Source organism: Tupaia chinensis, unplaced genomic scaffold (genome assembly GCF_000334495.1).
Source record: "Tupaia chinensis unplaced genomic scaffold, TupChi_1.0 Scaffold000469_1, whole genome shotgun sequence".
NCBI classification, from domain to species: domain Eukaryota; kingdom Metazoa; phylum Chordata; class Mammalia; order Scandentia; family Tupaiidae; genus Tupaia; species Tupaia belangeri.
The window spans coordinates 952,828-974,880 of record NW_006159978.1 but is presented as its reverse complement, the minus strand read 5'-3'; the positions used below and the strand labels follow the sequence as shown (position 1 = coordinate 974,880).

Below are 22,053 nucleotides of genomic sequence, written 5' to 3'. Positions count from 1 at the left end.
ATGCCATTTTCAAGATTAGGTTACAAAGACTAAGGCTTCCTACATGGCGCCTTCTCACTAGGTACTGAGGGAGGCCTGCTGCTGCACTGTGAGCAGCACTGTAAGGGAGCCTGCCCTTGAGGCCTGCCCACGGCCACATGAGTGTCCTGAAAGTGGATCCCCATCCTGACAAACCCTGAGAGGCTTCCAGCCTGGCTGCCACCTTAAGTGCAGCCTCATAAGAGATCCTGACCCAGAAGTCACAGCTAAACTTTCTGATGCACAGAAAACAGGCTGTGATGAACATCTGTGTTTAAGCTGCTGAATTTTGGGGAAATTTGTTACACAGCAATAGATGACAAATACAAGAGACATGGATTTCACAGAAAATTGAGTGATGAACATCTGTGTTTAAGCTGATGAATTTTGGGGAAATTTGTTACACAGCAACAGATGATGAATACAAGAGACATGGATTTCACAGAAAATTGGTTCTAGGTTTGATAAAATTAAGAACTGTCACTCAGGCCTATTAGACACCCTGAGGTCTGGGTGGACCACTTACACCTGCCCTCATGCCACTACTTTGAAGCTCTTTGGGACTGAAACTGCTCCCTTGGATGACACGTCCTCGGCAGCAGTCTGATGGTGCCGTATGCCTCGCTATGTTCTGCCAAGAGGTCATCCCACTCTTGGGGGCCCTGTTTGGTTTCTCTCCTTTTCTTCCTTTGCTCCTCTCTTGCTCTTAGCTGCCACCTTGACTGCACCAAGCTGGCCCTCTCTTTCCTGCACTCTGCTTCTTGCAAGTGGGTCTGCTGACGAGGATACAGGCCTACGTGGGGACCTGGAGGGCCTCAGATGAGCAAGGTGCTTCAGCTTAACTGTGCGGACCATGGACAAGTGCCTTGGCTTTTTCCAAGCCCTACTGCCTTTGAGTGGTCCTTGGATTTGCTCAGACCGATGTGTCGGGTCTGAGATTTTGGGGGAAGGAAGGCACAGTGGTGGTGGGAAGGGGTTTGGCCATTATGACCAAGTGAACAGCCCACACATGCCACTGCTATGAGCTCCCTGGGTACAGTGCCAGGACCAAAGAAGGGCAGGGGCCCCGTGCCTTCACAGGGCAGGAGGTGACTCACCGCGATGAGCACGATGACAGAGAGGGTGTAGTACACGGAGTCTCGGCACACAGCCCACCACGTCAGCCGGACCACCTGCCGGGCAGGGAGTGTCAGTACAGCTGCGATTGGTCAGGGATAGGGTGGGGCCACAGGTACAAGGACATGCCCAGGGAGGTCCCCCTAACAGTGCCACCCCTTGCTCGCCATTATGTTTGAATGAAACCAGGCATGTCCTCAGTGATGGGGGTAAGGTACCGACAGTGTGTGTCTCACAGCAGGACACAGGACATCTGTCGGGGCGGAGACCAGAGGCTCCCTCTCTCCCCATCCTCATACCTCCCAGTGTAAGTACCTCCACCTGCTTCAGCGAGGCAGGGCTGCACCATGAGGCTGTCCCTCTGAGGTCAAGTGTGACCCCCTACAGCTCTGAAGACACCCAGCAGGGCACCAGCAACCTCCAATCTCAGGCTCCACTGGGGAGATCAAAGCCAGGCCCCACGCAGTTCAGAATCTAGTTCAGGGCCGGGCTACAGGAAGCACCTCTTCAATGACTGCAGGATGAATGCCCACCCCTAGCCTGGCCATGTGTGCCTCTCAGGACCCAGGTATTGGACCCAGGGGTGGGAAAGGGAAATGGCTCAAGTGTGCAAAGTCGAGGCTGACCCTGGTAGACTCTACTGCCAACTGTGCCTTGCACACCCTCTGCCACCTGACCTTGTCCCTCACACAGGACACCTGCCAGCCAGCAGCCACCGACCTGTCCCGCGAACAATCCACACACTCCAATTATGCACAGAATGTTGAACACAGCTGAGCCCACGATGGTCCCCACCCCGACATCTCCATGGGTGATGAACACGCCTAGAAAGGGAAAAGCACAAATCCTGGCCCTCGCTGCATGGCCCTAGGCCACGCCCCTTCCCCAGTATCCCCTGCTGCAGGGAAGCTGCTCTGACTGTCAAGGAACACCCATCCACAAGGTAGCAGAGGGGCAGAGCCAGAGAGGGCATGGTGCATTCAGGACAGCAGCTGCTCTCATCCTCCCACCGTCTTAAGGGGCTTTCTAGAGATGTGGAAGGATTTTAAAATGTTTATTAAAAAGTGGAATTATTTTGGTGAAGTTTGAAATCCATACAAAGATTTTTCACAATATACAGTTTCCACAAACTTTTCGAAGACCCCCCCCCCCCTCCTATAATTCCATGCCACAAAGCTCAGCCGTTAAATGTATCTGGTTCAGTGGCCTCAGCACATTCACAGAATTGTGCAGCCAACCCCATGGTCAAATGTTAGAACATTTCACCACCCCAGAAAGAAACCCCATGCCCTTTAGCATTCCACTCCACCCCACTGCCGAAGGAAACATACTTTCCATCTTCCAAGCCTCCCATTTTACCAAGGAGAAAACAGAAGCTCCATGCTCAGGACCTGAGGGCTCTGTCCCTGTGTCGGCCTGCAAGGGGTTCCTTACCAATCACAGAAGCAAACAGCTCGGGTGTCGAGCTTCCTGCAGCCATGAAGGTGGCTCCTGCCACATCTTCGCTCAGATGGAGTTTCTGAAACAGAGGTGACCACAAGCCGTCAGGATGGGATCCCGGCAGCCCAGTAGAGCCCAGGGAATAGTGCTGGAGCTGCACCAAGCTCCTCCCTGGGCCCTGAGCACCCCCGCCCTCTGCCAGGCCTTCAACTCAGAGTCCCCTTCCCCATGGGAGTCCCTGGAGAAATACCACCACCTTGGTGAAGCTTCTCAGGTCTCCTCCCAGGGCCAGCCATGTTCCTCCGCCATGACTAAAATACAACTGCACCAGGGGTTGTGGCCACCCCTTGCCTTCCCCACTGATGAGGCGAACAGGGATGGCTGTCCCCATCTTTTGGTTCCAGTGCCCAGAACGGGGCCTGGTATGCAGTAGCACTCAGCAAGCCCATTAGTCTAGCCTCCGGCAGGCTATGGTTACCAAGGGCCCCTCTGAGAAGACCCGGAGGCCCTAAAACATGGCCTCGGTCTTCATTCCTTCCAGAAGGCCCCCTCCATGATGAGCCCAGCGTCCAGCTGCTCACAAAGATGGCCCCATTTCCAAGGTGAGTCAGCACACCTCAGGGCATGCTCTGGCCTTGGGGGCCCACTTTCTGGGGCATTTCGGTGCTTGGAGAAACCATGAGGTGGGGGGTACACCTGGATACCACCATGTCTGTCTTCTAGCCCCACCTCCCAAAGTGCCCCTGGGCAGCCCTAGGCTCTGAAGCCACAGGAATCCTAGAACCAGCATGGCTTCCCCTCTGCCTGCCAGCTGCAGAAGGGGTCCTCAGAAGGCCCTTGCTCCAGGCTTGACGGAGGCAGGGTGTGGACACAGCACAGAGGCATAGGGCAGGAGCCTGGCCTCCCTACCTCACCACCCAGGAAGGGTCTTCAGAAGAGGATCCGCCCCCAGAGCATCTCAGGAAACTCTTCACAAAAGCCAAGCGGCATTACCTCCCATCCTGCCTTCTCCCTGCCTTCCCCTGGGTCATCCTTCTGAATGCTCCTCCCCTCTATCTCTGCTTGCTGAAATCCTTCCCACTTCCAAAGTCTGGATCAAGTGCCACGTCCTCCATGAAGCATTCCTAGGATTCTCATCAGCACTGATGTACCCTCCCTTCCCTTGGCTCCCCCATCCTTTGCTCTCCCTCCCTGAGCTCCTCACATCAGACCTACCTGTAGGGTTAAGACCATCACACCTCTGACCTCTGCATCCTTGGGAATATAGGTAACCCCCAGAATATCTGACATCTCCACTGTCTAAAGTCCCGTGCTGTGAGTCACCTACCTTCCACGGGTTTCTCTTAACCTCTCAACCCTGTTGCTGTGGTCTCCCCAAGCTCTCTGCCTACTGGGCGCCTGGGTGTACACAGCAAGGCCTAGTTGTCTGCATTCTTTCCAAGGGCTCCTCCAGAGGGCGGAAGCAGCACAGAACAGGTGTAGGAACTACCACCCCCAGCACACCACTGCACAGGGTCTCTGGGAGGAGCCGCCTGCACTGACATGCCCAAAGTCACTTCCTGACAGTCTCTCCCACTCTTCCTCCAGCTCCATCCTCTTACTGACACGTGTCTCCGTGAAGGTGCATCTGAGTGGGCGAGGAGTAAGGGGGCAAGGGAGAGAGGAAGGCCTTTGCACACATGTTCCAGGTCACGTTTGGGGGACCCAGCCCCAGAGCAGCCAGCACCTATTCTGCAGTGGCACGAAACTCCCTAAGCGGTGTCCAACAGCAGTCCAGTCATGGCAAGCTCCTGCCCCTAACACCCATGTGCCCAGCACCAAGTGTCAGCCCAACCATGCAGCCACAGAGAGTGGGAGATTTCACGGGGCATGGGGTGGCATAGCCCTGAGCAGTCTGCAGACAGGTACTTCATACAGAGGTAGTTCTCCTCCCCTGACTAGAAGGCAAGGGTAAGGAGAGAAGACAGAGCAGGGACAAATAATAGAAGAAAATAAAAATTCATGAAATAAAGGGAGAAAAAGTCAGCCTGCAAAGGTTAAGACAAAAGGAAGTCTTTCCCTTTGCAGCTCTGCACCCTCCCAGGGATATGGGCACAGAACCCACCTGCTACCTGCCACCTATAGCGGGGAATGAGCAACGCTCCCACCCAGGTTGCTGCTTGGGTTTGGCACACCTGCCCACGGCCCGCATGGAACCAGAGGTGCTGGGGAATGGTTTCATGCCGAGAGGGTTTTCTTCTGCCACACTCTGAGAGAGGATGCCACCTGCCCACACTAATTCAGCAGTTTCAGGGTGAGGCTTTGCCGTAGGACAGACACAAAGTGGTGGGTATGACAGCCGCTGGCACCAGAGTGGTCTCCATTCCAGTCCTGGCCTTCTTGGCCTGCCACTCACATGCCACGTGTTCTCAGTACCCCGACCCCTCAGGCTTCACTTCTCCCGCCTACCTCGCAGATCTTCTCTAGAGACGGGACGAAGAAGTCATCGCACACTATGGCCAAGGCGTAGAACATGTACAGAGCCTGCAAAGGAAGCAGACAGGGTCAGCAGGACACCTGCGGTAGCTGCTGAAGGCCTGTTACCCACAACCAGGTTGCCCATAGGCTAGGGAGACAGGGAAGGCTCAGAGGAAAACTCCAGCACTGTGGGGGTCTGCTCCCTCCATCCCCTCCCTGACAGATGGGGACACTGAGGCCCAGAGAGGAGAAATAACATGCTGAATAGCAAAAGGGAACTAGAACTCAGGCCACACAGTCTTAGGTTCTTCTCTTGTGATAATTGTGATATGACAAGGAATATTTATGAGAGGTATTTAAAGAGTTGATGGAAAATGTGTATTATGAAAAATACTGTGCATGGATTCAATTATTTTTTTCTTGGCATCAAAATAAACTCAGTTTAATTCTAATTTTCTACGACTTTGTTGAAGTCCCTTCATATTTGGTCTCTGTCCTTGGTTCCTGGCACACAGCTGGTGAAATCCTGGAGGTTCAGGAGGGATAGAGTGCTTTCTGTATGCTAATGAGGTGACTGGCGACTGGGGACCCCTAGGTAACTGCAGGATGGGGGGACGGTCACCAGAAAGACTAAGGCAGGATTAGAGAGTTTGAGACTGTGCCGTCTTCCAACCTCTGGGGAGGGGAGAGGGGCTGAAGGTAGAGCTGACTGCCACGGGCCAGGGACTGTGTAATGAAGTCATGTCTGTGTAATGAAGCCTCCATTAAAACCAAAAACAAACCCAAACAAAAAAACAGGGTTTGGAGAGCTTCCAGATAACTGAACACACGGAGGCTCCTGAAGGGTGGCCAGCCCAGGGATGGCAGGGGATTTCACGCCCCTCCCCACATGCCTTGCCCTCTGCCTCTCTTCATCTGGGTCCTTTGCGACATCTTTTTGTAAACGGGTAACTGGGAGTAAGGGGTTTCCCTGAATCCTGTGACCCACTCTAGCAAGTTCGCTGAACCCAAGAGGGGTGTCATGAGAATCCTCGATTTAGAGTTGGGGTCACTACACAGAAGCACAGGTCACAAACTGGGGCTTATAATTGGCATTTGAAATAGGACACAGTCTTGTGGGACTGGGCCCTCCACTTGGGAAATCTAACTAAGCCCTCTACCTGGGAGACCCTCTCCAGGGAGACGTGTCAGAACTGAAAGTTGAAGTCTGCTGGAAAACTGCTAGGTTTTGGGGGCGAGGAATCTCACACATATTTGAAGGCACAGAGGTGAAGCAGAGTTTGAGAGTACAGTAGGAAATACATGTTTTTCCTAGCTCTAATATCTCTTCTTTTTTTTTAATTTTATGATTTCTTATTCACATTTAGTTGTTGTACATCTCTATAGTACACAATATGGCTTTTGTAGAGAATGTGTGAAGTGCATAAAGATCAAATCAAGGCTATTTATTACAGCTGTCTTTCCTAGTAAAAGGGTCTATCCTCTGAAGGAGAATCTGACCCTGAGGGTGAAGAAGGAAAGCACTTAGAATCACCATTTTAAGGGTTTAAGATGATACTGCCGACTTGCTACCTGTTCTGGTTTGGATCATGGTCTGTCCCCCAAAGTTTCAAGCTATGGAATTTGGTCTGAGTGGCCAGTGATTGAATGTTCCCCAGAAATACATCTATTGGGACTTGATTATACTGTCAGTGTTCAGCGAAAACACGATCCCTTCATGGTCTCAGGCAAGGTGTTTGGGTGTGCTAATGTCATCAGGGTGGGCAACTATGTTGAGTTACGGCAGGTTTATAAGCAGAGGGAATAAGACCAGATGGGCACAGAGGAGGCCGCATGGACAGGCTCCACCTCCTACCATTGATGTATGTGGACTTTCCTGCCTCCAGAACTGAGAGTTATCAAACTTCTATTCCTTTATAACTCACCCTGGTACTGCTGTTAGCAATGCCATAAGACTAAGACACCCCATTTATTTTGAGTAAAGGCACCATTTCCTGTTATTTTCTGCCCACCCCCTTTCAAAACAGTTGGCATCTTGCAAACCAGCATTCCCGGGGGAACTACCTGACGCTGGCACTCAGGCCACTCACACTGGGATGTCCGTGGGACAGAGTCCAGGTGCTAACGCTGATTCTGGGACTCATTTGGCAAATGTGTTTTTGGCTACATCCCTAGGTCTGTTTCTTTATCTGTGATGATGGAGTGAGAAAGTGGTTACAAAATGGTTTTGCATCTGGAACCTCCTCCTGTCCTGTCCATCCATTTGGTACTCGGCATGGTTTCCTGACCTTGCTCCATGTGCCAAGCGCTATCATAAGCCTTGAGAACACACTTGACACATACCTTATATGGGACAAAGGAGCAAACAGGTAAACATAGTATCTCTAACTCCCAGGAGTTGGCAAAGGCCCCGGGACCACAGTGAGCTTGGGGCATTTGAGGAACCACAGGCAGGACAGAGTGAGGGAGGTGGGAACGGAGAATGTGAGGCTGGAGGGAGAGGCAGGGACTAAGACCCATGGACAGGAGATGGGTTAACGCCTGCACTGAGCCCAGCCACTCCCTCCTTCAGAGAAGAAACAAGACAGATGTCTAGTTTGTAAGAAAGACCAGGCTGCTTTGGCCAAACAGTGTCACACTTGACAACTTCACAAACAGCTATGGCCAAGGCATCTGAGGCAGGGGTCTACCAAAGTCAAGGTGTGACTGTCCCCAATTTCACTCATGACCTTTTGAGGGAGAAATGAAGACAAATAGTGGGGGTGTGGTTAAATGGAAGAGAGCAAAGTGAGAGGGGCCCCACAATGATCTCAGCATTCTAACTTGAATTTACACCCACAGCAATTGCCCCCAACATCACCTCCCAGGCAAAGGGTGTCCCATGAGGCCAAAGAGCCTGTCTCTCCTCTGACACCCTCAGAAACACAGCCACGAAAAGAAGGACCAAGATAAAGGGCCAGGCAGTAATATTTTAGGCTTTGCAGCCCACAAGGTCTCTGTCCATCATACCTACTGCTGTAGACAAAAGCAGCCTTGGGATGGGTGGCATGTTCCAGCAAAACTTACAAAAACAGGTGGTGGGGGCTAGCCCTGTGATGTAGTGGATACAGAAGCCAGATCCCACATGGCCAACTGTGTGGTTCAAATCCCAGACCCAGCAGCTTGAAAAATACATACTAGGTATATGTGCATATGTGTTCAAAATCCACCAGCATGGAGAGATGGAGAAGGAATTGCAGCGTGACCACATCCCATTGGGGAATATGCTCTCTCTATGTCTCTGTCTCTGTCTCTCTCTGGTGATCACACATGCTTTCTGGAAATTTTTTAAAAAGATAAAAGAAACAGGCTGGGCTAGATTTGGCCTTCCAGCCATAGTTTGGTACCTCCTGTTCTAAAGGCTCCTGCAAAATTCCTCAACCAGCACTTAGGCTTAGCAAAGGAGGTTCCATCTCAGTGATGCCAAGACTTTCATGAGACAGCCGCACAGAATATAGAACTAATTAGCCACGTCTACACCCCCTTCGCAAAAGATAGTAACTCTATTACAGAAGTAATACACAGCTTGTCGTTCAAATTTGCCGACAACCCTCATTCTAACCTAGATTTTCATTAGTAGTTTATCCTATTAATTAAAACCACTCATTCATTATTCTCTGGTTGTAATTATCTATGCGAGAATCCCAGATTTCACTTTCTTAATTATCTCTCGCAAAGATTAATACCGGGTTGGATTTAAATGCATGAGCAGATGGAGCTGGTGACTGGGAAAGCTGAACAGAGGGAAATGTGCTGGGCTTGATCCAAAGAGAAAAGCCAACCTTGACCACCCTCTGCTCCCCACACCATACGACGGTCGGCAAACTTTTGCTGTGGGCCAGACAGTAACTATTTATGGCTCTGTGGGCCATGTAGTACTTGGTGCAACTACTCAGGTCTGCCATGGAAACACAACAGTAGTCACGGATCATGGAGAGATGAGGTAACTGTGTTTCAATGACAAAAACCAGGAAGTGACCCTGATCCATCTGGGGCTGTGGTCTACCTACTCCACCACAAGGAGTGATCTACAATGAAGGCTTGCACCCATGACTCCTTTTGGAAGGGCTACATGAATGTCGCCACTTGTCAGCCAGGCCCATCTGAGTATAGAGCGAAGTTTGAACAGTGCAGCAAAGTTTCAAACTGTGGTTATGTGAAAGTGGTAAGAGGGGGCCAGGGTCACAGGGCAGCAGGAGCAGGCAGGTACACAGGACTAATTGCGTGCTGTGCAAGGACTGGCTCGCTCGTCTTTACGTCTGGAATAGTCTACGAAAGCAGATGAGGCCCAGAAAGACACACGTGCTTCTGTTCGCTCCTGGGCCACTAGCTGCAGGACACCAGGTCAGTCATCTAACACATTTATTTATTTTTTAGTTAAAAAATTTATTTATTTTTGCCATAGGGTGTATGTGTTCATTGGAGAGAACCAGAGAGAGAGAGAAACTGAGAAATCATCCCCCTACGGATGCCCATGCCACAATCCCTTCTCCATTCTCTTCTTGGGATTTGGGCATGTACACACACACACACATGCCCAGCATGTTTTTAAGCAACTGGGTCTAGGACGTGAACCATGGTGAGCCATGTGGGAATCCGGCATCATCACCACGCCACCTGCTGGCCTGTTACCTACTTATTATTATTATTATTATTATTATTATTTATATATATATTTTTTGAAGAGGTTTTGCTATCAGGCATGTGCGCTCGCCAGAAAGACAAAGAGAGACAGAGAGACAGAAAGTGAGAAGTCACCCCCCAAGGGAGGATGGCCACACCGTAATCCCTTCTCCTCCATTCTCCTTTTGGGACCTTGGGCACACACGCACATGCACCCGGCATGAGTTTAAGCCACTGGGTCCGGGTCTCAAACCGTGGTCGACTACATGGGAATCCAGCGACATAGCCATCATGCCAACTGCTGGTACCCAACTTATTATTTTTTAAAGGTTTTTTGCCAAAGGGCATATGCTCTCTCTGGAGAGAAACAGAGACAGTGAGAGGAAAAGTGAGAAATCAACCCCCCCCCCCCAGAGGAGATGGCCACACCACAATCCCTTCTTCTTCTCCATCCTCCTCTTGGGATTTGGGTACACATGGATCCAGCATATTTTCAGGCCACAGGGCCTGGGACGTGAACCAGGGTTGGCCATGTGGGAATCTAGCACCTTAACCACTGTACCACCTAATGACCTATTACCCAACATACTTAAGGCAATGTTTCTTTGTAGGTAGAATGATCCCATATTCCTTCTCCTCACAGGGCCATTGCAAGGACTAAATGAGATCTCAGACATGCCATGGCACTGTGCAGACACAGGCACCGTGTAGACAGGCTGTGCCCATCGAAGTCTAGGGACGCCGCACCGGAGGACCACTTACACCGAGGATGTGCAGCAGGATGGCTCCATGCTGTCGCTCCTTATTGGAGAACAGGTCTGTGGGGAACTCGTGAATCGCTGGAAGACAAGAGGAGACAGCAGAAGGTTAGTTCTCAGTGGGCCTCCAGATAACCTCACTTGAGATCCGGGAACCCACTGAGGAATTGCAGGGCCTGCTTAGCTTCCATGACGAGTGAGGAGGGAGGTAGTTCTCAGGCCAGGGCAGACCAGTGTCACAGGAAAAAGTTCCTGGATTCTGACTTCCACAGGTACTCCTGCATCTTGGAATCAATCATGTTTTAAATATGCTCTGACTTTGTGAAAACAGTCTGGAACTCTTCAGACCCAACAGGATGGCTATAATCTAGAGCTAGATAATACCGAGTGTTGACTAAAATGTGGAGATACTGGAATCCTTACAAATGGCTGTGGAATATAAAATGGTGCAGACCCTCTGGAACATTCTGGTAGTCCCTCAAGAGGTTAAAAAGAGTTACCCTATGACCCAGCAATTCTACTCCCAAGTATATACACACACACACACACACACACACACACACACAAATAAGACATACATCCGTACAAAAACTTGTTCACTAATGTTCATAGCATTATTATTCATAACAGCCAAAATGTGAAACAACCCAAATAAAATACCCTGGGTTTGAGTCCATTCCTGCACACCTACAAGCTCCCAGCTAACATCCACCTCAGGGTACTAATGGATAATGGAGGAAAAATCCCTTCTCCACCCTCCCACCACCATGCCAGGTGACCAATGACGAGCATTTTCAGGAATAAAGACTACATGAATAAAAACCACTCCAGTCGACCCCCAGTAGGGCATCCCCAGACCCCCACTGATCCTTGTCATACCCGCCAGACTGGAAGTTTCTGGAAGACAGGGATCCACACTGTGCTGTTCACTAGTGCACTGTCAGTGCCTAGCCAGGCCTGATACGTGCAGGTTCTCAACAGGCAACCAAGTGCATAAACGATGATGAAACAACAGATAACAATCTATATCGTCTCACCTCATTAGAACGATTTTATTACCCTTCCGAAGCCTTCAAGTACCCAGAATGACAGCTGGTTCACCATCAGTGCTCAATGACTGCTTGTTAAATAAACTTCTAGGACAAAAATCTCTTCTCTGCAAATATAAATTGGCCCTAAGCTCTGAAAATAATGATTTCTGCCTTATATGGAAACTTTTCTGATTTTTAAGATCAGAATCTCCCACAGAAAACAGCAGCTCCCCAGACACTCAGGAAATGTTCCCACTTTGAAACAAGCAGCATTTAATGAAAAATAGATTCTTTCACTTCTCTTCTTTGTAATCAGATTTCTTTAATAGCACTGCTGCTGTCGGTTCAAGGGCATGGATCTACCTCAAGGTTTGTTGGCTGGGAGATGGAGAATTATAAAGGGAGACACTCAGCATTCCTGAGGCCAGGATCTTATTTCCAGGAGAAATGTAGCTGTCTGGGATATTTCTCTGCAGATCAACAGACATTCATGCCATGAAAATTCAAAATATTTCCTGACTCTCCAAACCAGCGATTCTGAGAGCCAGTGGTGATTTATTCAATCCTGGGAATTCTTTGCAAATCAGGATGAAGCCATGCAGCCTTTCTGCCACTGGATATATGGATATATGGCCTCGACTGGCCTCCAGCGAGCAGGGGACATGGGTTATAAATGGTTCTGTCCTGGGTAGGAACAGACTCCTGCTTGCTCGGCCTCACTGCCTTGCTCTGGGCCCCGTGTATGTGTCGGAGGGCAGCAGAGGGGAGAGAACACCACCCCAGCCTTACACATTGCTATGGGAATGTTTTGCCAGAAAGTTTTGTCAGAAAAGACAGCAGGTAAGCAGCAGAGCTCCCAGCCCCTCGGGGCTTGTCATCCTCTGTACCCACCCAAGTCTTCCTGGCACATGCCGAAGCCACGAGGCAGGCACTGCAGTCGTCCATGTCCCTGCTCTCTAGATGAGACTCAGAGAGGAAAGTGACCAGCCCAGGGCATCCAGCCATAGCAATCACTCCTCACTGTAGACTGGAGCCCTGGCTCAACTCCCAAGGCCTGTGTGACTGGCAAGTCACTGAACCTCTGTGGGCCTCTGCCTCTTCAGTGGCAACCTGCTGCAAAAGTGCGAGGTGGGAAAACACACATCCTCGTTGTGTGTGCGCACTCTGGATATCGAAGTTTGCTGACAGAGAGATGCCAGCCCCCTCCCTGGTAGAAAGGTGGTAGCTGGAGCCAGTCCACTTCCTGATTCAGGAGTCAGACTCTCTAGAAACTGATATGAGGGTGGGTATGGAGCACTGAGTATGCCCAAGAGGACTTCTGACTCGCTTCTGGGTCCTGTGACCAAGGTCAAGTGCAGCAGGAAGTCCATCCCTCCCACTGCAGGTGGCAAGTGACAACTCTGAACTGCAGACTCAAGTGCAGCCATTAGGGACCAGCAGATGGCATAATGGCTATGTCGTTGAACTCCCATGTAGCAGACCGGAGTTCAAGTCCCAGACCCAGTGGCTTAAACTCACACCAGGTGTGTGTGTGTGTGTGTGTGTGTGTGTGCGTGCGTGCCCAAGCTCCAGAGAGGAGAATGGAGAAGGGATTGCTGCTGCATGGCCATCCCCCTGGGGGGGATTTATTCATCCCCCCTGGGGGGTGATTTCTCGCTTTCTGTCTCTCTGTCTCTCTCTGTCTTTCTGGTGAGTGCATGCGCCCTATAGCAAAGACCTCTCAAAAAAAAAAAAAAGAACCAAAAAACCAACTTGTCTTTAGATTTAGATGCAAATGGACTTTGGTTTCTGGAAGTGTTGCTGCCCCTTGTGACCTTGGCAAGTTGCTAACACCTGAGGCTCTCATCTCACCTACAAACGGGGAGTGCCACAGCACCTGGTGGCTAAGTGTCAAGCGAGGTCATGCTGAGCCCAGCCAGGGTGCAGGTTACCCTGGGGGCAATCCCATCACTCCAGAGGACATACAGCCTTGGTCTGTGGAAGCAGAAGAGAAGACAGGACTGGCCTAGTTGGGGGAGGGGGTGAGGTATAGCCGGCCACACTGGCATCTGGGTCTCAAAGCAGCTGAACCCCAGGTTCCTGAGGAAACTTTTCTCCCCCAAGGACTCCCTGGGATCAAGAGCCCCTGACCACGTTCAAAGGCATGGCATTTGCATGGCTGAGTGGGGCTGAGCCTTCCGTCTGCTCAGGTGCCCACAGGGCAGAGGGGGAGTCAGCAGGGCACACGCACAGCTTTTGAGGTCATGCCTAAGCCTTTAAGCTGCAGAAATCCAGGGATGGGGGGGTGAGCATGTAGGGAAGAGAGAGAGATGTCAGTGAGTGCAGCCAAGTTCAGAGAACCAGGGAGGGTCTCAGCGCTCTCCAAACCCTGCAGGGGGCCGAGGGGGGAGGCGGGAAGCAGGGGCAGCTGTTCCTACTCTCCCTTTTTTTGGGGGTGGGGAGAGGTTCTTGCTATAGGGCACGTGCGCTTACCAGAAAGAGAGAGACAGAGAGACAGAAAGCGAAAAATCACCCCCTGGGGGGGGGCAGGGGAATGGCTACGTAGCAATCCCTACTTCTTCATCCTCCATTCTCCCCTCAGGATCTTGGGCACGCACGCACACACACTGGGCGGGAGTTTAAGCCACCAGGTCCAGGACAGGAACTGCAGTCGACTACATGGGAGTCCAGCGACATAGCCATTAGGCCAACTGCTGGTCCCCCTACTTCCCCTTTAAGATTCCTGTCTTGACCTCAGTGCCCAGACCTGGCTTCTGCATCACTCTGGGTCCTGGACATGCCCCTCTTGCCCTTGGGGTGTCTGCCTCCCTGCCATGGCCAGCCCTCAGTCCAGGGAAGCTGCAGGAAGGTTTTCCTGCCAGTGTTCCTTCTGAACAGTGGAGGGCAGACCCTTCGGTCCTTGGGGACAAACACACCTCCAACTCCTACAAACCTCCATTGGAAGGCCCCAAAATGCACTTGACCTTTCCGGGTGATGGCATTATATTTCAGAAACTTTGAATTAGCACTGCCCCTTCAAGGCGCTACAATTTTGCCCACGCTGCTGCTAGTTCTCACCATGCAAGGGCTCAGCTGGTACTTACAGGCCCCACCAGGCCTTATCTAGCCACGAACATTCTCCAACATGGCAGTTCTTCATCTCAGAGAGTGATGCGACGTTCTGAGACAGACAAGGGCACTCAGGAAGCAGTAGGTTATCAAGGCAGAACTCCCCATGCTGAAAGAGCACACATGAACACGTATCTTGATCATGTATGATGCCCCACACCCTGGGCCAGGTGCAGAGCCTCAGAGATGGAATGGTCTGGTGAAGATGGGCAAGCTAGTGAAACATTGAGAGACCGTGAGAAGCTGCCATGATGGTGAGGAGAGGACAAGCCAGGGGTCTCTGACCAGGGGAGGAGGCACACACAGTGAGCCCATAGAGAGGCCCACGACAGCCATGCTACTAACTCCAAAGCCACTAAATCTCCCAGTCAGTCCTGAGAAGCCCATTATTCACACGGTATTGATGAAGAAGCAGAGGCTCCGAGGCCGAAGGATCGAGTACATTCACACAACCACTGGCCAGTGCATATGAGAGGAACCCCAGCTGAAGCCCAACAGGGACCAGACTCTTCCTCTGAGCATTTTCCTCACAACAGGTACACATCTTAGGAATGAGGTCTTGTTATCCAAGGAGCATGCCCTGCAAGCTCTGAGGGCCATGGCAAAAGCCATTTCCTGAAAGGAGGAGTGTACGGTCAATTCTGCCCACAGCCCAGGACCCAGCCATACAGAGGTCTAAGCCATAGATCCATGGGTCCAGGGAAAGTCTCCCTCATCCTGTCCTGGACACATTGATCAAACCGACCACCTTCTATTTGTTTATGAGGGTGGGTCAAAGGTGTTCTGTATGAACAAATCATCCTTTTTTTTTTTTTTAATTTTAAGGCTTTTGTTATAGGGCAAATGTGCTCACTAGAGAGAGAGAGACAGAGAGAGGGAAAGTAAGAAACACCCTCTGGGGGTAAGGCCATGCCACAATCCCTTCTCCATTCTCTTCCTGGGATCTTGGGCGCGCACACACACACACACACACACACACACACACACACACACACTGGGTGTGATTTTCAACTACCAGATCCAGGACTCGAGTCATGGTCAGCCACGTGGAAGTCCAGCAATGTAACCACTGCACCATCTTGCTGGCCTCTGGCTCTGACTTTTAATCTCTGCAGACAGCTCCCGAATCATAAGCCTTGCTGAAAGTACCTGTCGTGTCTAATGGCATCATTCCTGGGCCATCTTCTAAGTACCTGAGACCCGACTCCGGCGAATGGCCCGCTGTTCACCTTGGCTGACACGAAAGAACTCCTGGAGTTGTCCTTGGTTTCTTCCTCTCCCTCAGAGTTCATGGTGGGTGACAAGCTGACACGCACCCAATGTTCACTTCTGTCTCGGGGTTCTGGTGCTGTTCACGTCAGCTCCTTTCTGCGAGCCTTGCCATTGGTCCTGGTCCTGGCTGGCCCCAGCTTAGTTCCTCTCACGGGTGCTGGCCGGTGGTCGTGTGGCTGCAGCTGATCCTTTAGCCTTGGATCTTCTTCTTCAATAAAATGAGAATCCTGAGCTTCTCAGGGTTGACTGGGAGATTGAGAGGCGTTGACGTCAGTAGCACAGTCTTCATGGGCCTGTCTGCAGGCTTGCAACGTGTCCCTTCTTCCCAGGTAAGGGACTCTGTTGTCCCCTTCCCACCACCACAGCAGCTTCTCACTCGCTTTCAATCCTTCACTTATGCTCGACGTTCCCTCTGTCTCGGGGTCTGGGGATGTTCACTCCGAGCACCTTCTGTTAGCGTTCCCCCTGGAGACACCAGACACCAGTGCAGGCCTGGCTGCATCACACGCACTTCCTGCCCCACTTCCTGTTCTGAGGAGCTGGGGCTCCCTGGCAGCTATAATTCAGAACATGCGATAGGTTCTGCTAACCTGATTCAGAAGGCAATGTCCTTCCTGCGGCCATGTCCACTGCCTCGAGAGGTTCCAGAGACCTCGTGTTGAGAGGCTCTGTGGAAACAGCATCCACTTCCCTGTGCCATTACAGGATGTTTTCGAATCTGATCATCCCATTTTCACTGTCTCTGTCCACATGGGCTTCTATAATACAGTGTCATAAACCAGGTGGCTTATAAACAGTTTCTCATATTCTGGAGGCTGGTAAGTTCAAGATCAAGGTGTGGGTGGGTTCACAGTCTAGTCAAGGCCTGTCTCCTAGCTCGTATCTGGTGCTTTCCCCCGTGTTCTCTCACAATGGAAGGGGCTTGCTAGCTCTCCGGGGTCTAATGGTACAAATCTCAGCCACGATGGTAGAGCTCTCTTGACCTAATCCCTGCCCAAAGGCCCCACCTCCTAATATCATCACCTGGGGGGCTTCCACATAGGCATTTGGGAGATGCAATATTCAGACCAAAGCACCACTCCCTTAGCCCTTCTTGCAGTTCTGCAATCATCCGATCCTCTGAATTAAATTCCTTTCTGTTCAAGATACCGAGCATGGCTTCTCTTTCCAGCACGGAACACGGCTGATGCACGCCCCGCCTCTCCTGCCCAGTGCCCAGGGCCCTGGCAATCTGATTTCCCGAACTGCTCTCGAGGCAGCTACCCCTCCAGCTCCACCACCTCGTCTTTTCCCGCTAGACCACCTCACAGTCTACCCAGTCAGTCTGCCCAGGTCCTGCTCAGTCTACTCCTGTGTTTTCTACAGAACAGCCAGATGAGCTCTTCAACATGCATCAAGGACACATGTCGAAAACCCTATCGGGACCAGCAGTTAGCATAATGGCTATGTCGCTGGACTCCCACGTAGTCGATTGTGGTTCGAGTCCCGGACCCGGTGGCTTAAACTCACACCAGTTACGTGTGGGTGTGTGCCCAAGATCCCGAGAGGAGAATGGGGGAGAAGGGATTGCGGCGTGACCGTCCCCCCTGGGGGGTGATTTCCCACTTTCTGTCTCTCTGTCTCTGTCTGTCTGGCGAGTGCACACGCCCTATAGCAAAAACCTCTCCAAAAAAACCAAACAAACAGAAAACCCTATCAAGGCCCTCTGTGGTCTGGCCCTGCCACCTTCCCCATGGGCTTGCTCTGCTCTGGCCGCACTGGGCCAGGCCTGTGCTGCCAGGCCCTAGTCCATACCTGGCACAGACAGGTGTTCAGGAACTGCCTGGTGAGTGGCTCTCATCACCAACTCAAGAGCCGCTAATGTGAGCTGTGCCCAAAGGGCCTCAAGGAGACAGCATGACCAGCCCGCATTCCCAGCTCGGGTCGGCTCCAGCTGTTCCTGGATGCACCACGAGGATCTTACCCACTGCAAGGTTTTTGACAAAGATGTGCTTCTGCTAGATGCTGATCCTTCTTAAACTTTTCAATCAGTTGATTCTCTTTAGGGAATGTAAACTGCGAATTGAACTTTTTTTTTAAAAAAAAGAAAAAAAAATAAAACGGCCTCCAAACATGCCATTCTCTCTTTGCTTTCACTTTCTACCCTGGTTAAAAATAACTGCACATTCTCAGCTCTGACGCTCATTCTGAAACTATGAAAACGAGACTGCAAGGCTGGGGAGCAATTTAAACAGCTCCAAATCGCTATCATTTTAACTTATGTAAGGAATGTGTTTTCGAAACCATCCAAGTGCCAGAACCAAAAGCAAAAAAAAAAAAGGATCCCCTCCCCCACGTACAGTTTAAAATAACTTTAAGAATTTTATATCTTTCATGGGCACCAAATGGAAGTCTAGGTTTTATACCGTCAGCTCATATCCCAAACAAGAGTAAGAATAATTAGATTAAATCACTGGATTAATCAGCATGAAATGGAGTTTAAAATTTTATCTTTTTTTCAGTACATCCCCAAAGAGATTAAGCACTATGAAAAATAAAAATGTGATTGGAAAACTCAGCAATTGGGCTGCTCTTTCTAGGAGCAATCATACCATGGAATTTTACAACCAGATAAGGTCCAGGCGATTCGTGGCATGCACAGGACAGGCAGTGGGCTTGGAAACACCATAGGGACAAGATTTTCTACCCCTGTCACCCCTGCCACTCTCCTTGCCCCGATGTTGGACACCCTTGCACCACCCCACCAAGACCCACTTGACCTTCATCTTAAAGGGGAAGACACTGAAGAACAAAGGCTTTGGAACCTAATGGAATATCGCAGCTAGTTAGCCAACAGCACTGCCAGAGCCTGGATATGCAAACAGACAGGCGATGGCCAGCCCAGACTGCAGCCCAGACTGGACGAGCCAGCTTAGGCCTCCTTTGCAGCCCGCCCAGAAGGACAAACCACAGTCTCTGCAGCCATTTATATAGGATGGTCAAGGACTGGTCAACGCCAGACATCCTTCCTGATGTTTGTTCCTGCTTCCCACTAAAACCAATCAGAGAAACTTAATATGCTTCCGGCCATGAGTTAGTGTCCCCTCAAAATTCACGACCATCATGGACCTTGGAATGTGAGCTTATTTAGAAATAAGAAGTATGAGGCTACTAGAGTCACCATAACAGGACAGCACAGACTGACTGTCCTAAACAACAGAAACTCAGCTGGCCTCCTGGCCTAGTGGTTAAGGGAGCTGGATCCCACACGGCCAACCACATGTTCAGATTCCAGCCCCAGCAGCTTCAAAAAACATGCAGGGTGTATGCATGTGCATGCAAATTAAAAATCCCAACAGGGTGGAGAAACAGATTAAGAGACTGCAGCATGACCAGAACCCACTGGGGGTTAGGGGAGTGCTTCCTCCCTCTCTCTGTCTCTCTCTCTCTCTCTGGCAATTGCATGCACCCTCTCAGGGGAAAAAAAAAAAAAAGAAAAGCAAAAAACAAACCAACAAACCAGAAAGGTATTTTCAGAGAGTTCTGGAGGCTGGAAGTCCAAGACCAAGGTGCAGGCAGGACCAAGCTCTGGTTAGGTCACTCCTCCTAGCTTACAGAGAGCTACCTTCTCACCATGTCCTTACCCACCCTCTTCAGCATGTGTGTACTCCTGTAGGCTCTTCTTCAAACCAACCCTGTTTGATTAGAGCTCTGCCCCTATGACCTTGTTTAACCGCAGTTACCTCCCTAGAGGCACCATCTCCTAAGACCATCACACCTTAGGAACTAGGGGCATTTGAGGCATGGCGGGGCATACACAACTCGGGCTGTAACGTAAAGTATTTGCAGATGTAGTTATTGATTTAAGTTGCAAGGAGGTCATACTGGACTAGGATGGGCCCTGAATCCAGGGACTACTGTAAGGACACACTGAGACACAGAGAGCAAGGCCATGGAGCAGTGAAGAACTGGAGTGATGCATCTACAAGACGAGGAACTTCCGCCAATCCTCCAGGACGAACTAACCCTGCTGGTAACTTGATTTCAGACTGGAGGCCTCCTAAACTATGAAAGAACACGGTTCTGTTGTAAGTCACGCAGCTTGTGTGAGCTGTTACCTAGGAAACTAACCAATCCCCCTCAACCAGTGACATTAAAGGCCCGGCTTCTAGTCCACCCGCCTCCAGTGTCCCCAGGTCAGCATCCTCCACTCAGAGCACACCTGAGCTCCCCTATTTTCTCCACTGTAACGCCTCCCATCCCCGCATCTGACTTTGAGTCTCTGCCAAACACAAGTGATAGTGGCCGACCCCTTGTAAACTCAGAATAAAGATTTGGGCCTCGTTTTCATTTGCATGGCCTTTGTTCACCTCCACAGTAAGCAACAACCTCTAGTTGTGTCTATGTCTCTTTAGCTGTGGTGACAATCTGTTCACCCCTACATTGCCCTGCCTCTCTTGATGGCATCCAGCCAGAACACTGGCCAGGGCACGCGCTGCGCACGTGAAGCGAGTTAGTAACCAAGATTCCCGCCAACCATACAGCAGGCAAACTGGGAGCCAGCCTCTGACGGGTCACGCGTGGACTACCCAGTCCGTTATTTTTAGCACAATGTGATGTTCTCTGTCTAAGACATCATAGCAAACATGCACACGTGGTTTGCTATGCGTTGTATACTTGAAGCCCTTTGCATACAGTATTTCCTCTGATCCCTTACAACAAATACTATCATTAGACCCATTTCCTAGGGGGATAAACTAGACAAACAGAAAGGTTTCTTTGCCCAAAGTCCACAGTCAGTAAATGGCAGAAACAAGACCTGGGTAAGTCAGTTTTCGATAGCACTTAACAGTATATCGGAGCCAAAAAAAAGTTCCTTCTCTTTGACACAATTCTTCATATGGGATTTGTCCTAAAGGTATCATTCAAAATATGGAGGAGAAAACCTCATTTGTGAAGATTCCTACTTCCATAATAATAAGACACTGGGAGCCACAAATTGTCTAAGAATAGGACAATACTGGATCGTTGGAAAAGTCAGGATGTATTTTTTTCTATGCAAAAATGTATCGTGACTTTTCTGATGACCCAACAGATAAACAGTTTATCCATAAATATTTGCTGGCACTTTCTGTGTCCTAGCACTGGCCTAGATTCTCAGAATTCCAGTGAACAAGATAGGCAAAAGCCCCTGTGCCCGAGGGCCATTTCAGACAGAGAGCACAAAGGGTAATTAAAGACACTGGATGTGGAAAAAAAAGTGCATATTATAAATCAAAAAAGCCAGCGCTATGCACGAATAAGCAAATGGAAAGAACCAGGAGTACTCCAAAACCATCAGAGTGCTTCTAGCAGGTGGAGGAATTCTGGATGGCTTCGTCTTTCATGGCCCCCTTTCCAAATACTTTATAACATGATCGCATGGTTTTTATATGCAGCAGAAAAGTTTAAATCAATTTTCTACACTTTATCAAAAATGATTGGCACAGAGGTAAAGTGCGATGCTCTGTGATCCTATGGGAAGGTTCCAGGTTTGTGTCCAGACACCCGCGAGGCTCTGTGATCACATGGGAAGGTTCCAGGTTTGTGTCCAGACACTTCCCTGACTGTGCTAGGCACACGTGCTTGTGGTCTGGGGCTGGGTGTGCACCTACACGTGTGTTTTCTGAGATAGGTAAAATCAAACAAAAATGTGAAAAGGACTGAGTGCAGAGACAGAAAGCAGAACCGCTGCGGGGAGGGGAGAGAGATGAGAAAAGGGCTTAGGGAACTTCCTGGGAAGACTAAAACATTCCAGATTTGCCTGGGGTGATGGCTTCATGGGTCTATACAGTTGTTGTCATAATTCAAAATGGTGTGTTTTATACTGTATTTAAGTTATACTTTGATGAAAAAGACCCATGGATACCCCACATTCTAGGTGAAGGGGGTAGGTAGCTGTGGACGAATGTGAAGTGTTGTTAACACTGTTTGTGACAAGGATCACTGAGTGACAAGTGCCTGGATTCTGTGCACGGAAGTGGGACATGACAGCCTCCCCAGAAGAAGACTTCAGGTTGGGGCTGGACCCAAGGCTCTTTGTTGCTGCCGCCGCCTGACAATGGAGCTCTCTGAGTGCAAGGCAGAAGCCTGGGAGCACTGAGGGCTCAATGCCAAGACCCTTCCTCAGGTAGGTTCATGACACAGGCATGCGGTGTCCTGGGGAATAAGGC

The 22,053-nt window shown here is 50.3% G+C and overlaps 1 protein-coding gene across 2 annotated transcripts in view; it reads right to left on the bottom strand.

Annotated features, from left to right (window-relative positions):
• SLC24A4 (solute carrier family 24 member 4) overlaps nucleotides 1-22,053 on the bottom strand; it is a 193,818-nt gene that overhangs the window by 78,999 nt on the left and 92,766 nt on the right. For both annotated transcript variants that reach the window (XM_006155808.3, XM_006155809.3), the window contains exons 3-7: nucleotides 10,456-10,532; nucleotides 5,023-5,097; nucleotides 2,569-2,653; nucleotides 1,855-1,958; nucleotides 1,116-1,190 (exon numbers count right to left, since the gene is read on the bottom strand). In XM_006155808.3, coding sequence (XP_006155870.1) covers nucleotides 1,116-1,190; nucleotides 1,855-1,958; nucleotides 2,569-2,653; nucleotides 5,023-5,097; nucleotides 10,456-10,532 — 416 coding nt within the window. The remainder of the gene's footprint in view (nucleotides 1-1,115; nucleotides 1,191-1,854; nucleotides 1,959-2,568; nucleotides 2,654-5,022; nucleotides 5,098-10,455; nucleotides 10,533-22,053) is intronic.